Source organism: Argentina silus, assembly GCF_951799395.1.
Source record: "Argentina silus genome assembly, chromosome: X".
Taxonomy (NCBI): Eukaryota; Metazoa; Chordata; class Actinopteri; order Argentiniformes; family Argentinidae; genus Argentina; species Argentina silus.
Window position 1 is genome coordinate 10,339,389 of NC_139653.1, and position 17,443 is coordinate 10,356,831.

Below are 17,443 nucleotides of genomic sequence, written 5' to 3' on the forward strand. Positions count from 1 at the left end.
CCAGCCATCAGCAGGCAGACCAGGAGTAACCCAGTGAGACCAGCCATCAGCAGGCAGACCAGGAGCGACCCAGCGAGACTAGACATCAGCGGCCAGCCCAGGGGCAACACGACAGGACCAGGCGTGACCAGCCAGGAGGAGAGAAGTAGCAAGGCCCAAGACAAGGACAACACTGAGCCACCGCAGGGCTCCAACAAGAATCACGTGCTAGTAACCTCTGATTCCAACATAATTGAAACACCATGAAGCCGCCGAGACGATTGCGGCCTACGGAGTGGCTGTATATGAGCTACATAATGTGACATACTGTTCTCTAATAAGACAAGGGGCAAATTTTATCTGGGAAAGAGTGATTGTTCATGATAACGCAGGAAACCAAACCCAATTCGACCTCACCGTAGCTAAACCACTGCCAGAGCAAGTGTACTTAGTCTGCGGTCCAAAAGCTTACAGTTGTGTACCTAAAAATGCAGGTGGAACTTGCTATTTGGCCTATGTGACGCCCTTAATCAGGCAAGGCATGTATAAGGAGGGCGGCCACCCATATAATGACAACTAACATGGTACTCGAACGAATGGAGACAAGGGATGACCTTTCTAACCTGGATCCCTTTCCCGGGTTTAACTTATTTGATGTGGACGAGGAGGATATGAGAACCTCCGTCCAGTGAAATATGATATTTAGGCTGAAGTGTTGTTAACATTCAAGGAATTAAATGTTAAATGGAGGGATTGTTATGGAAAATACATTCATAGAACTATTTTCAGGTTATAGACTTTCATATGACTGATACAACTTGTGTAACTACTGTGATGACATTTTCTCTTGCCACACCTCTAAAGTTCTATAGCCATTGTTCTGAGAAGCACTGTATGATTTACCATATGAACAGCGGTGATCTCTGAGGGAGTGGTAGGAGAGAGCAATAATGGGGGGACAGGCGCATCCTGTCGATAGGTGTGAAATGTTGAACGGCGATTAATCAGTAAGAAAGCCTCCCCATTGTTCATTCTCTCCCGCCCTTTCTCACGTAAGCACAAGGCCATCAGCCGATAGCCTTGTAGGCACCTGGCAATATGTTCAAACTGTATAAAAGACAAACCTGATCATTGTCTCTTTAGACTTGTGCTGAACGGACCCCCGGTTCTACGCTGGGCTGCTGTTACGCTCTTGTCTCTTGTTTGCAAGCAATAAATACCGGACTCAGATATTGTGGCTACTCAGGACTTGTTTCTTGATTCTTACCTCCGAAGAGCTAAAGTACAGAGTGGTAAATCCTAGACTTCCACCACAATATGAGAAAGAGAGAGAGAGAGGTTGTGGAAGAGAAAGAAAGTGAGATGTAGAAAGACTCACTCTCTGGTTGCTTCTCATTGGGGGTGATGGAGCGCACAAAGTCCTGTGGTGTCATGTAGACCTCGGCGTCACCATGCTCACTGATGATCTTCAGTGTAGCAAAGTAGCGGAAGATCTTGTCTGGGGTGGAATAGGCCCTTATTCGGTTTTCATACTCCATTACCTGGCAAAAGGAGAGAGGGAGAGAGCACACAACTGCACTGTCAGTGACCATCCAAGTCCAGGTATCTAGACAGGGTTTAGCTAGAAAGGTTTCTCCACACTATTTCATACATTAAATGAAAAGGAGCCTACACAGTCGATGAAAAGGGTGCAAACATCTAAATGAATCTACAATTAAATGTCAAGTCAAAACAAACAAAGAAAACAGTGGAGTCTCCAAGGGCAACGCTTGAACATTGCACTCATGCCAATGCTGAGAAGAGGGTCAGATGTAGAGAAAGGGAAAGAGAGAGGGAGAGAGTAAAGAGCACATATAAGGAGGGTTGGGAGAATAGAGGAACTGATGGCAGCAGGAAACAAGCTGTCAATCATGATGAAACAGGATATTACCCTCTCGCCTCTTGACTCTATTACCAACCAATCAAAAGGAAAAATTAAACAAATCCTAGGGATCTGTGAGGAAGACTGACTGGGGGGCATCACATCAGTGACAGGGAGACATATACAAAAGAGAAACTAGGATGTGTCATCAATACATAGAAGACAGTTGGAGAGAGAGGGGGAGGAGAGGAATATATTTTGCCCAAAGAAACATCTCTGCACACAGACACACAAACAGTTATTCTAAATATGACTAATGCATCAATGATTTCAGTACACTTAATGCCCAGAGGGCTGTTTATATGTGTCAATGAGACAACAAGCAACACACCACTGCTCTTGGAATCAGATTCTCTACAGTTCAGAGGCATACGCATATGCCTGTAGAGTCCAGGTCACTATTGAAGAAGAGTTAACAAATCTCTAATTTCATAAACCTCACACTTTTCAAGACAGCTTTAAATTCTAAATTCTAATTCTAAAATTGAAATAAATCAATAGACATTTCCATGTGGGCTACATTGTTTTCTAGATGGGTTCCTTGAGCATCTCACTCCCTGAAGTCAGGCAGGAAAACAGAGAGACTGGCAGCAGCTGTTCTTATTAGCTTTAAAGGGATTTTCACTTATTATTATTATTATTATTATTATTATAATATATGACATTTTGAAAATTATTATTATTTAGATTATTATTATTATTATTACTTATTTAGAAACTTCTCCATTGGTCTTTGACATTCCTGAAGATGTAGACAAGTATGTTCAGCCTCAAGCACAGGGCTATGCTGTGGCACTAGAGAAAAGGTATGTTCTGTGTGTGTGTGTGGGTGGATGTGTGTGTGTGAGAGAGAGAGAGAGAGAGAGATAGAGATGCTGGACCACTTGGTCTTTGGGGAAATCACAAGAGGGTGTGTCCCCATGAAGGCAGATATTAGTGGCTAATTGAAGAGGTGCAGGTTGGTGGTGCCAGGGCCAGGCTGAGTGATGGGCAGTTTTGTCATCTCTCCCAGTCTCCAGCCAATGCTGATGGGGCTAAAGCTCTCATTCTTTAACGCATTCTGGCATTCTCACTCGCTCCCTCACACGCACACACGCACAAACAGACTCAATCCTCAGTAGTCTTTCTCAATTTTCGGAGGTCCTTGGATAGGACTGTAACCTTAAAGGTGGCATCCCCATTGATAAACCTCTCTAAAACTGACTAGTGCATTCATAACTTAAAAAGGTCCAGTATGGAACATTCAAGCTTTCTAAAAGCTTCCTAAATTTTATAATGACTATGTTTAAATCATTAGTGATCAGTGAATCCCTTGAAAGAAATATTTCATTTATGAATGCTGTCTTGGTCCCTCGAAAGTGCTTTCTAAAATGGAGTGTCCTACCCGATACTCAGGTTTGCATACAAACATGTTGTTACGGCCAGGGATGTTTTAGGGGAGTAGACTAGGGAAGACGATTTTCGCAAACTTACACCCTGCTCCTTTAATTTACCATGGTACTGACGATGGTCTGGTGCAGCATAATCAAACTCTATTGTAACAAGTCTACCAAGTACCTTGACAGGCTAATTGGAATTGGAAGAAGAAGGGGGGCCTGCCAGGATTGCCTCTATAAGCAAGACAACATACAGCATGACTGTGAACTTCTAAGCTTCATTTTCTCTGATACTCCAAACTGTATTTCACGTCACTGTACCAACAAACACTATCAGGCTGATAGATTCTGTCTTACACCAGGGATGCAGGCAGCCATACACACAGCAAAATCCTATCAGCTATTAAATTGACAGACTCAGACAGAAACACAAACACACACAAACACCGACCTCTGGTCAAAACCAGATTTTCAAAGGACCATATTACTTCATACAGACAATATAAACTGCACACACACACACTCATCAAATCAAAGGCTACTTTTTGTCATTTGTCCACCAAAACATAATTAACATAAAAGCAATGAAAGTGTATGGATGTTTCTTTTATTTATGAATGAAGATTTGCATGTTGATGAGAGACTCAAAATATACTGACACTGGCTCATTGGACATTGATTTTGAAAGTACTGAACACATCATCCAGAGGACCAATCAAATGACTGACTGATTGAATGGATGATGTTATTGTGCTGATGTTTTAGCTATAGATTACCTTGCGGTCACGGAAACCTGATCGCGGTTTCTTCTTTTTCCCATCGCCACCTGCCTCTTCCTCCTCTCCACTGCTGACTTCCACTGAGCTCTCCGACTCTGCCTCAGACTCCGCCTCTTTCACAAACTCTGTCTCGTTTGCCTCTGGTCGCTCTGCATGTCTGACGGAAGGCCCTGCATCTGCATAGGCTCTGGATTTCAATAAGCAAACAGAGCAGAAGTTAAGACCTGAGGGAGCAGTGGTGAGATTGTCATGCCCTGTGGCTGGGATGTTAATGAAAACAAGAACCCAGAGAGGTGAAGAGAAACAGAGCCTTATAATTACAAAACTGTACTTCATGTATTCCAGTGATTTCCCCCAACAGCAGATCCAACTTTGGGCATACTAATTGTGTGTGTGTGTGTGTGTGTGTGTGTGTGTGTGTGTGTGTGTGTGTGTGTGTGCGATTTATAAACTCCCATTTGGCAATTATTGACTAAATTTAAAATTGAAATACTAGTAATAAATAACTGAGTTCTGTCTGGGGGGTCATCTAAATAATTCAGTTTAATTAGACAATGGGAGAATGAAAGCAGAGGTGAGGGAACGGTCTCATCCCACTGCTCGCAGACGCCCTGAAGCCTCATCCATCACCATTCCACATTCCTCACCCCAACACAGACAAACACCCAGCCTACTGTTTACACCTTAACTAAACACAACTGCTCTCCTACGTATACTCATAACCCCTTTAAGACAGAATGAGTGGATGATTGTAATGTGGTGAAAACTCCAAGTTGGTTTGACTGGGGTAATAGAGACACAAGGGAAAGAGTGAGAAACTCAATAAGATTAGTTTCTGAAAGGGATGGTATCTTAAAGGGAGCCTATTTTCATGTTTAGGTGGAATATCATCTTACCCCGAGTTGTCCTCATAGAGTAGGTAGGAATTGAAAAAGTCCCCACTGGTGTGACGATGTCGCGGGAGTCCTGCGACATCCATTGTGATATGCAAGAGTACTGTACCCGTAGCTTGCTATATAAGTTGTTTCAAACGAGCTGCGTTTGGTACAGTATCATAGCCTCAGTAGGCTAAAAAGTTTGGTCTAGCTTTATATAGTAGCTTAACTTTAAGGTGGTGATAAGAGCTGTGAATGATGTTTGCGCTGCGTCTTGAGCCATATAGCATCGATAAGCAAAGTTTGGTCTAGCTTAACTTGGATATCCGATTAATTTATTTAGCCCAAGACACCGGCAGTCTCCACTTGTATCAATACAAAAATCACTGACAGGTTTGTGTGGTGATTTTTTATTTATTTACGGTCTTATTCAGATGTTTTCAAATACTGATAACACATTTTTTTTTCGTGCATATCTTGTATTGGATACATGTGATGTGTGTAAAATACCTTTTTGAAGGTTGTACTCATCATAATAAAATAGCTTGATCGTTTCAGATTAACAATCAAAGCAGAACAGTTGAGGTATAGTTACAATGGGGGAGGGAGAGAGCACTCGCTCACACAGTCACGATCAAGCAAGAGAACGGGAGTCGGGATTTATTTTTTATTTTTTTCACGCTGTGTTGCATATCACATACTAAACAAGCAATTCTAGTAACTTTTGGAATATTTATATTATGGAGGACAGGGGGCGGCGGGTACTGATTACAGCTAACCCTACTGCATGAGTCGTATTATTCCTTCTCATGACAGTCTTCCTACAGTACGTCCCTTCCTCCAAGTATTTGAGCAGAGCGGGAGTGAGTCAGTATTAATGTTAGTGTTGAAGTGTTAAACCAGGGGTGCCCACACTTTTTCGGCTTGCGAGCTACTTTCAAAATGACCAGGTCAAAATGATCTACCTACATTAAAAAATGCTATATATATTACACGTGACCCGTAGAAGAGAAGCGATCTCAGACTGGCCGCATTGTACGCCAATCAAGTGGCGCACTCACACTGGCTCAATTGCCTCGTACCGTGCTGAAGCACAAATGTCCGTCGTAAAAAATAATAATAATGTCACGCGATCGACCCACTCTACTCTCGCGATCGACCGGTCGATCGTAATCGACGTATTGGGCACCCCTGTGTTAAACGGTCTTTGCTTTGTGAGCGCGCAGTGGGGTGGCAATATATACAACACTTATGAGAGCTGTTTATAGGCCTTGTGTCATAAACCTGAGATCCGATCATTTCATGCTTTTCACTCACAGTAACCACTACATTATTCTCCCATCAAAAGTAACCAGATTTGCTTGTTTAACAATATTTTCCCGTCCTTGATACTGTATATTAGCTTCAAAACATGGTGTTACAGTAAAACTGTCCATTGGGCTCTGACAAAGGTATATCTTTTCATGTGAGATCATCTTCCATTCACAATTTATTGTGAGCTCATTAGTGATCAAAATAATTGACCAAAACACTTTCCAGAAAATTAAAATAATCCAATGGTGGTTATTGTTTGAGCGCACTGTGAAATGCGCGCTGACAAATGTAAACAAACATGGATGTTTGGAAGTGCAAGATTCATATCCCATCCTTCACAGCTCTTGTCACCACCAATTTCAACAATGCTAAACTAGTTACCATCAGAATCCTGCCTATTGGAGACAGTGCTGCTAACTGTTAGCTTGTGTTGCGGTAGCAGAGTAGAGAATGGAGATCAGGAGAATCTTTCACTACTGGCCTATGAGGACAACTCAGGATAAGATGATATTTCACCTAAACATGAAAATAGGCTGAACCATCCCTTTAATGAGATACTATAACATGGTCGAGAGCAAGATACAGTAGAGGTCAAAAGGTCACGGACAGCCCCAGTCATACCTGGTCCAAAGCAGTCCTGCGCTGGCCGACGCCCCAGTCACGCCCACCAGAGCTGCTAGCATCAGTTTCTTGCGGCCGGGCCCTCGCACTGCCTCACCGTAGTATCGCCGTGACAACTTCACCAATCCCACGGATGCCGCCGACAACGCCCGCAAGCGGAACATGCTGCAGTAGAAAGAGAGGGGAAACATTAAACAAATGAGTAGTCCAGTGAAAACATATCGAATTTGTGTCACATTTGGACAAAGGCAGATGAAATTAGCATCACCAAAGTAAGAAAAATCGATAGTATGTCTCTTGAGCTTTATTTGAAAGTACGGTCTGATTTTTTTTTTTTCGCATCACATCGTCGCTCATTAACATCTGCCAACAACGTGTTGGCAGTTTTCTAATCCCTCCAATGACCAAAAAGAGAGGATTTTCTCCAGGTGTATCAACACATTCAAAAAGGCCACTCAGGTTAAAAGAAGTAAACGAGCAGCTTTGAAAAGAAGCATATAGCCATGTAATAAGTGAAATTGTGGTGTTATCAACTCATCATTAGTTTGCATCGCGGGTCAGAGAGAAGCATGCGTTTTTGCAAAGTTCCCCTGCTATCTAGCTAGCTAACGTTAAAAAGCTAGGAAGCATTTTGCTCATACAGAGCTAGAGGTTATGTGATAGCTAGCCTACTTTGTTTTCGTAGTTAATAGGCTGCAGCAGTAGCAACTACTGCTAGACATCTGCATATCGTGTTCGGTAATGTTCATGCTGCAACCAGTCGGCATGCTCTTGTTTTCCGGAAATAATTGTACATATAAATGTAGGCATTAAATGAAGCAGTTTTGTTAATAAATAACTAATAATAATAATAAATAATATCACAACAGTTTGTTGTTACCTAGGGATAGTGTGCAGCTGAAATCAAAGCAATTGATTTGGCTGGACTGGCCCTTTAACATTGTTATAATCTTGATTTAATAGCACATGATAATAGCAGTTACAATAATAATCTTATAATGTGTCAGCTGCAACAGTATCCTTTGAGGATAGTCTTAGTCCCTGATAAACTGTCTATGATGAAAATGTCAGTCATCAAAATTCATCCAAAGACTTATAATCACATCTGAGAGAGTTGTAACTGTCTCAAATGGAACAATAATATTGAGATTCTGTCTATATTGAAGTAGGCTTAGTGGATAATCTGAATCCCCACTAAAAGTCATGTGGGGTGCCAAGTCTGCTGGCACTGCAGCATATCTCCCCATGGCTAATTGTAAGCCTCCACTCTTGGGTGAGGATTAAGAACATTTCCTCTAAAAACTAATTAACAACCACCTAAAAAAGCAACTCTTAAAACAATAGTCTGCCACTCTTTGTAGGCTACCTCCTTTGCTAATCAATACAAAATGTCCTAGATTCATCATACCCTTTAATTAATAAACAAGAGAATGACCTAAGCGTGGTCACAACCAATTTCCAACAGCGCAGCTAATCTCTAAACTTAATTTGAAACATGACTGTCATTCAATTCACCAGTGTCACGGAAAGATGACTAACAATTAAGAGAGAGGCTCCTGTGCTGGCTTTCTGGCTCCCATGTGTATATGCTTCATGGTCAGGAATGGAGGAGTTCACCTCACTGAGGCCTAGATGCCACCTGTCAATATTACCGATCCAAGCTCTGATTGTCACACTGATTCAGCATAAAAAGTGACCGATTGGTAGTCTGTGACCAATGGGAGTCTCTGTGATACAGGGATGCTGCTTGAACGCATTCTCTCTCATACTGCAGAGAGAAAGGTGAGGGGTTCAGAACAAAAAACACAGTGCCCACAAGGCCTGAGGAGAGGACTATAGTGCAGCAGTGGTGTGGACCTAGGTCTGGTAGACAGTAGACACATGTTAGTCCTAGCCTAATTGTATAAAATATTTGCAATTAACTATGCTGATGAGACTAACTTTTACTTTACCACTTTACTTGTGGTCTTCATTATAACAAAAACAATTATCGACACTTTTGGCACCAAAAAAACTATAATAAATAAATAAATAAATACAAGGATGCCTAGGCCTGTCATGTGCAGACACACACAGACAATTGTTCCTTGTTTGCCTCAGAGATCCCCACTGTAAAATAAAAAAAAAAGGTTATTTATATTATTCTCTGCAACCAGTGTTGGAAGGACCCTAAGAATCTGTTTTAGGACACCACACACGTGTCAATGTGCTCTTTAATGATAAAGACAACATGTACAGTATGGGTAATTCCATGTCAAATCAACAGGCAAAAGAGGATTTCAACACCCACCATCTCAGATTCTTCTGAAATTATTTATGTAGTTAGAAACAGATAAAACAAGTATTCTTGCATCATTATTTTATAGAAATATAGTTTCGTCCCTGAGAAATAAGTTCATTTATTGTCCCCAAATTTATCATTTTCATTTTGTGGGATTCATATAATATTCAATGGAATTCAAACCCCAAATCCAATTTGGACCAAAATCCTACCTGATAATTATTGAGTCATGAGGAATCCAAAGCAATGGTCAAAAGTCACCTATGAACACTGCAAACCCCTCCTTTAGAAACTTTTATCGGCCAGTATGGAATATCATTTCTCTATGTCTGAAGCTGCAGCTTGGTGTGTTGTTAAACAAAACAATGTTTCATTAGCCACGCAATCGAATCGAATCAATTGTTGTAATGTGGTCATTTTTTGCCATCCCATCATTTTTTGCGAGGATCCCCCGTGAAACTTGGTATTTAAAGCTGTTAAAAGTTGACTCCTAAAACGACCGGAAGAGTGCGGATATCCTTGTTAATTCACACCTCCAGTGTTCTAAACACCCTATGGCACCTTAGAATTCTGCAGTGTTAACACACCACATCATTTTTGTTCTCTCAAAATGCTCCCACACAGAGGCTGTAATTCTTTGTGACAGGCATATTCGGCTGTTGTCACTGCAAACTTTCCTTGGGGGAATGACTCTAGCAACCAGGTCGTCCATAAATATTTGCCCAGGAGTTCACAACATTGCTGCTTGAATCCCTATAGCAAATCTGATGTGCCAATCCCCCCAGTTCAAATGTGAAATGTCTAGTCTATAATTATAATTACAAGTTTAATATGACAACATAGGAATACTGTTACTGCTGTATTTCTCATTTAGCCAACTAGTTAGTCAGCTAAATTCTCTCATAAAAAAATAATCTTTTATGGGAACTAGCAACAGCACCAGTTGTCCTGGCTTGTAGAGTAGCTAGTGAACCAGTGTGTGGTTTGCTAACATTTCTCTGACGCTAGCTATCTGTTTAACTAGAAAATGACAGTGGAGCCAAAAAATCACTTGTTAGCTAGTACGACATCCAGCTAGTATGACATCCAGCTAGTACGACATCCAGCTAGTACGACATCCGTAGGGGTATGACATCCGTAGGGGTAGTGTTATTATTATTTGGTCCTCATGGGTCCTTTTACACAGAACTGCCCCTAACAGAATTGATTTCCTCCTAAAGAAGAGTTTTGTATCCACTAAAGAGACTGTGATACCCCTTTCCACCACAAAGAGCCTGACCTACCAGTAATTTGCGTACAGTAACAAAATTCAGTAGCTAAACAGGTTTGGCTCATTAATATGTATGGTCCAAATAATGATGATCCACTTTTCTTAGAGAATATTTACAATAATTTATTGATCACACATGCAATAAATGATCCTAATATAATGGTAGGAGACTTAAATACAGTCTTAAATACATCAATGGACTGAAAAGGAAATCTTAAAACTAACTACCACCCACACGCACTTAAGGAGATATTAAAAATAAATATATATATGAACACATTAGAGCTCGTGGATATATGGAGACTCAAAAACCTGGGTCGGGTGAGGTATACATGGAGGAGGCTTAATCAACCTACTTGATTGGATTATTTCCTTGTGTCTTTTTTTAATGGCTCCAAAAGCTTAAAACGTATTAATAGCAGATAGAACGCAATCAGACCATCACTTAGTTGGCTTACACATAACTCTTATAGAATTTCTACAGGAAAGGGGATACTGAAAATGTTATCAAAGCTTAATGACAGTATCTCTGAGTAAGACATTCATTTTTAACTGTTTTTTCCCTGCATAACATGAATTCAGCAGTCATTCGCCCACTTACAATATGGGATACTTTCAAATGTCTCATTAGAGGCCATTCCATTACTCAGCCCTAAAGCAGTTCTGGTCAAACGAGTTAAGGCTATATACTAGATGCACAAAGAATTTTCAAGAACAAACAAAAAGAATTGGAGGAAATTATTCAAGAAAGATCAAGTATTATATATTACAAACACAGAGCAAACTGGATGGAAAGTTTTTCTGGAACTTAAAACAGAAAAGAAACCAAAAAGAACATACAGTCATGAGAAAAAATTAGGACACCCTATGAAAACCTTTGTCTTCTTCAACATATTCAAATATATGGACATTTGATATTCATTTGAACAATATTGAAAAATTGAGGTAATATAACTAAACAAATACAACTGAAACAAATTATTTAAAAAATTATTGGTAAAATGTAATTAATAGAAATGCAATCTTCTTGTGAGGAAAAAGTTAGGACACCCCTACATTTAGTTCCACTTAAAATGCCTAAAATTATAATAAAGAGCACCACATCAGGTGCAAATGATTAGAACATCGTTACAGAGGATTTTGGAGGAGCCTGTCCTATTTAAACCTCAGATATTTAGTTTGGTTTGCTCTTGATTGTTGAAGTGAGTTGCATCACCATGGCGAGATCAAAAGAGCTCTCTGAGGCCTTCAGAAGAAAAATTGTAGATGCATATGAGTCTGGGAAGGGATATAAAAAGATCTCCAAACTATTCGAAATTGGCCATTCCACTGTCCGGAAAATAATTTACAAGTGGAGAACATTTAAAACCACCACCAACATGGCCAGGTCAGGCCGCCCAAGCAAGTTCAGCCTAAGAGCTGACCGAAAGATGCTTAAAGAAGTCTCCAACAATCCCAGAATGTCATCACGAGACCTACAGGTATCTCTTGCCACAATTGATGTCAAAGTACATGCATCCACCATAAGAAAGAGACTGAACAAGTTTGCATTACATGGGAGGTGTGCAAGGAGGAAACCCCTGCTGTCAAAAAAAAACATCAGGGCAAGACTAAAGTTTGCCAGAGAACACCTAGAGAAAGACCAGAACTTCTGGAACAATGTGCTTTGGACAGATGAAATCAAAGTTGAACTATTTGGGCACAGTAAGAGTAGACATGTTTGGCGCAAAACCAAGACAGCATTTGAGAACAAGAACCTCATACCAACTGTGAAGCATGGGGGTGGAAATGTCATGGTTTGGGGCTGCTTTTCTGCAGCAGGGCCTGGTCAGCTCACCATCATAGAATCCACTATGAATTTTGTATTGTATCAGAGGGTGCTTGAGGAAAATGTGAGACCATCTGTTCGAAAGTTGAAGCTGAAGCAGATGTGGACCATGCAACATGACAATGACCCAAAACATTCCAGTAAATCTACCAAGGAATGGCTCAAGAAAAATAAATTGAGAGTTCTGGAATGGTCAAGTCAAAGCCCGGATCTTAATCTTATTGAGATGCTGTGGATTGATTTGAAACTGGCTGTGCATGCAAGACACCCCTCGAACATCACACAGCTGAAAGAATTCTGCAAGGAGGAGTGGGAAAAACCTTCTCCCAATTGATGTCAGAGACCTGTAGACAGTTATAAGAAACGTCTTATTGAGGTTATTTCAGCCAAGGGGGGCAATACTAGCTATTAGGGCATAGGGTGTCCTAACTTTTTCCTCAGTAGGAATTGGCATTATTGTTAATTTTTCGTTAAATAAATGATTACAAAGTTACATTTTCATAGTTTTTTGTTCAATTACATCCCCTTTATCTATAGACATTGTTAGAAAGAAGATAACATATTGATATGTCCATATTTTTAAGAGAATAACTTAATATTTTGGGGGGTGTCCTAACTTTTTCTCATGACTGTAGAAGGAATAATTAATGAATCTACAGACAATTTTTTATGAATGGAAACGAAATATTCTCCAAACATATGTTCTCATTCGAGTCTGAACTCAAGTACTATATCGCGAGCATGTTTTAATCGTTTTTATAAAAATGGCAGTTTATCAGACACACAAAATGGTCTGATCTCACTATTACTGAAACAAGATCCAGATGGACAACATTGGAGGCCCCTCACTTTGCAATGCTATGATGCCAACATATACAGAACAGAATATAAAAAAGATATTGCTTAATATTATTCACCATGATTAGGTTTTTTACCTGGACGTTACTAAAAACTATAGAATATTACGAAACCTCAGAGAAACCAGGCCTGGTCTTCAAAGTATATTTTGAAAAAGCCCATGATAAAGTATGCTTAGAATGTATATATAAATGCTTGGACTTCTTTAACTTTATAGATTCTCTTATCCAATGGCTTAAATTATTGTATCACTTCTCAGAATATGTTTAATTGTCAAGAGGAGTAAAACAGGGTTGTACTTTGTCTCCATACCTACTCATTACAGCCATTGCAACCCTAACCCAGATCCAACAATAACATCAATGGGCTAGAAATCAAGGGCTTAAAAACAAAAATATCAATGTATGCTGAAGACTCAAGCTTTCTGTTAAACCCACACGCTAGAACCCTTTCAAATTTCCTCATGCCTCCTGAGGAGTGAGGATAATGATAGTGTTTTTGCTGATATCGATTTTGTTTAGGAATTAATAAGTGATAAAAACTGTTAATTCTGTTACCAAATCGGTAACAAAATTACTGAAATTGAATTGGCTACTTTCACTGATTGTACAGGTTGTACAGAACATAAAATGGTTATTTGGCTGTCCCTGTGGGAGATCCCTTTAGGAACCCTTTTGGGTTCCATGTGGAACGCTTTTGGGTTCAATGTAGAACCCTTTTCACAGAGGGTTCTACATGGAACTTAAAAGGGTTCCAAAATGGTACTGCAGCAGAAAAACATACAGTAGTAGTTACCACTGCATCAACATCCTCATCTCATGCTCCAATAAATGGAGACTTCATTGTTGTCGAGTACAGTGGGGAAACCAAAGCCAGCAAATTACACATATATATGGCGCAAGTAACTTCCATTGAGAATGATGACATACATGTTGTACACTTCTGCAAAAAGGACATCAAGGGATTTATTTATCTTCATCATGAAAGAGTGCACTGACACAAATGGTGTGGTGTCCCTAAGACAGAACCAAAATTATCTTAAAAAAACAGGCCAAAAAAGAGTTGAAGAGGATCATGTGTGTAGCCTATACTGGTAGCTGTTCTGTATGGTTGACATCCAGAGATACTGCTGTTGCCAGATGAATGGAGGATGCATATTAGAAACCTGCACAAAGTAGACATACACAAGACTAGACAAACACACTGACAGACACAAACAAACACACACCAGTTTTCTTTTCCATCTGAACACCTTATAGAATTGGTTGCCAGCTGAAGTCAGCTCATATAGTGGAGGCGAACACACCTGGGCTTTGGGAACATGTCGACTTCAAGGAAATTCAGCTTTTAAAAGTGAGCTTTACACTTGATTTGAGCTCAGTGCTGTATTGGGGAAATTAGATTTTTGTTTGACTGGGTCTAATAAGGGCCTTCCACCTCGTCCCCATCAACCTGCCAGAACTTTTCTATCGGGCCAGGAGCTCTGGAAATCCCAGCGTTATCCTCTTTGGAAAATCCCTCATAACAGCACCAACACAATCAGAGAGGCCCGAGGGGCAGCACAGGGGCAACAGGGGCAATCAGAGAGGCAGAGGGGCAACAACTAACATTGTTAGTGAGTGTTTGTGCTGCCCCTCGGCCTCTCTGATTGTGTTGGTGCTATGATGAGGGATTTTCCAACATACAGTTAGGTCCACATATATTTGGACTCTGACACAATTTTTTGTGTCAGAACATGCGGTCAAGGGAGCTCTCAATGCAAGTGAAACAGACCATCCTTAGGCTGCAAAAACAAAAAAATCCATCAGAGACATAGCGGCAACATTAGGAGTGGCCAAATCAATAGTTTGGTACATTCTGAGAAAAAAAAGAACGCACTGGTGAGCTCGGCAACACAAAAATGCCTGGACGTCCACGGAAGACAACTGTAGTGGATGATCACAGGATCCTTCACATGGTAAAGAAAAACCCCTTCACAACATCCAGCCAAGTGAAGAACACTCTCCAGGAGGTAGGCATATCATTATCCAAGTCTAACATAAAGAGAAGACTTCACAAGAGCAAATACAGAGGGTTCACCACAAGGTGCAAACCATTCATAAGCCTCAAGAATAGAAAGGCCAGATTAGACTTTGCAAAAAAAAAACATCTAAAAAAGCCAGCCCTGTTCTGGAACAGCATTCTTTGGACAGATGAAACTAAGATCAACCTGTACCTGAATGAAAGGAAGAAAAAAGTATGGAGAAGGCTTGGAACTGCTCATGATCCGAATTATACCACATCATCTATATAACACAGTGGCGGCAGTGTGATGGCATGGGCATGCATGGCTTCCAATGACACTGGGACACTAGTGTTTATTGATGATGTGACAGAAGACAGAAGCAGACGAATTAATTCTGAAGTGTGTAGGGATATACTGTCTGCTCAGACTCAGCCAAATTCAGCAAAGTTGATTGGACGGCGCTTCAAAGTACAGATGGACAATGACCCAAAACTGCAAAAGCAGCCCAGGAGTTTTTTAAGGCAAAGAAGTGGAATATTCTGCAATGGCCGAGTCAATCACCTGATCTCAACCCGATGGAGCATGCATTTCACTTGCTGAAGACAAAACTAAAGGCAGAAAGACCCAAGAACAAACAACAACTGAAGACAGCTGCAGTAAAGGCCTGGCAAAGCATCACAAAGGAGGAAACCCAGCATTTGGTGATGTCCATGGGTTCCAGACTTCAGACAGTCATTGCCTGCAAAGGATTCTCGACAAAGTATTAAAAATTAAAAACATTTTATTTATGATTGTTAATTTGTCCAATTACATTTGAGCCCCTGAAAATGGGGGACTGTGTATAAAAATGGTTACAATTCCTAAACGTTTCATACGATATTGTTGTTCAACCTCTTGAATTAAAGCTAAAAGTCTGCCCTTCAATTGCATCACGATTGTTTCATTTCAAATCCATTGTGGTGGCGTACAGAGCCAAAATTATGAAAATTGTGTCACTGTCCAAATATTTCCGGACCTAACTGTAAATGCTGTAGCTCGGCTCTTTCTGCAACAACCCAACAAAATAATCTCGCTTCCACTCCAAATATTGGCATCCAAACAATGTCGCAGTATAAATGCCATCAAATTCTTGACATGGCATAAATGTTTTTGCCATTATAATCTCTATCTGTGTGAGATGAATGGCCTGCTGTCAAGTCTGCCACTACAGCCTGATGGCAGGCCTTGAGTATAACAAATCAAATAAACGCTGATGAGCGAACGACTGCAGGTAAGCCAAGTCTCTTGCTTGCTTTACAAAATCTACTTTCAAAGCATAGCTGTCCATTTATGACTTATATTGACATAAATAGCTTGCTACTGCAAATCTTTCTCCTCCTAGCAGCCGCTGTCAGTGACATTGTCAAACTCGGGAAGGCAAGCTATCAATGTGCTACAAATGCTATCGCTAGCTGCAAATGGATAACTTGCTGTCCCGAGGACTAATTAAAGCAAGTGAAATTACCAGCTGCTTAACTTACCTTTTGTTTTAACAAAAACACGACAGTTCTTGAACCGATTCTGAGTCAAAATCAATTATCTTTGACGATTCCAGATGTATTTTCCCCTTTCTGCACTCTGACGTGCTTCAGACCAAAACACAAGTTCCGCGTCTACGAGAGCCCCCGCCCCTGCGCACGCCCCTTCTCTTTCCAACTAGTCCGTTTAGGGGTGGAGCTGAATCCCAAAGCGCCACCCATTGCGGTGTGGCGTCACTTGTCTTACAGTAAACATTTCCTCTGAACTTGGACATGTGTGTGTTTTATGCTGTATGTGAATGCATTACACGGCCATATGTGTTTTGTCTGTGTATGGATTTTAGAGCATATGGCTGAGTTACAGGTACTGCATTTGCTTACAGCCTGCAGTACAATTAATCATCATAATTTACTTTAATTATGCTGCATAATACCTGTGATATTACCTCACAATTTGAACCATTCAGAGAATTTTCACTGTCATTGATGTTTTAAGTATTTACAAATAACGACATATTCCTCTTTGATTATGATAAATTTGACTTCTAAATACCTTAATAGGAGCTGTTGTCTTACCTTATCGAAACCAAAGAAGTAAAAAGGACATATTACTACAGTGACATATAGCTTCAAATCAAGTTTTGAAAAAGTAATGCTGCATTTATGGAACTGCACTCACTTTGAGCACAAGGTATCATCTGTTGAGCACAAGGTATTATCAAATCTAGTGCTATTAGCATGTCCACTGTTTACATTTTGTTAGTGGCCCTGCATGTAGTAATCACTAACATGCATTAAGAGCCTATTGACTTCCAAATC

At 40.4% G+C, this 17,443-nt stretch overlaps 1 protein-coding gene across 1 annotated transcript in view; it reads right to left on the reverse strand.

Annotated features, from left to right (window-relative positions):
* micu1 (mitochondrial calcium uptake 1) overlaps positions 1-16,768 on the reverse strand; it is a 41,605-nt gene extending 24,837 nt beyond the window's left edge. Inside the window, exons 1-4 of the mRNA XM_083695848.1 lie at positions 16,628-16,768; positions 6,866-7,030; positions 4,053-4,242; positions 1,358-1,520 (exon numbers count right to left, since the gene is read on the reverse strand). Of these exons, the coding sequence (XP_083551974.1) occupies positions 1,358-1,520; positions 4,053-4,242; positions 6,866-7,029 (517 nt within the window). The 5' untranslated portion in view covers position 7,030; positions 16,628-16,768. The remainder of the gene's footprint in view (positions 1-1,357; positions 1,521-4,052; positions 4,243-6,865; positions 7,031-16,627) is intronic.
* Between the last annotated feature and the right edge of the window lie 675 nt (positions 16,769-17,443).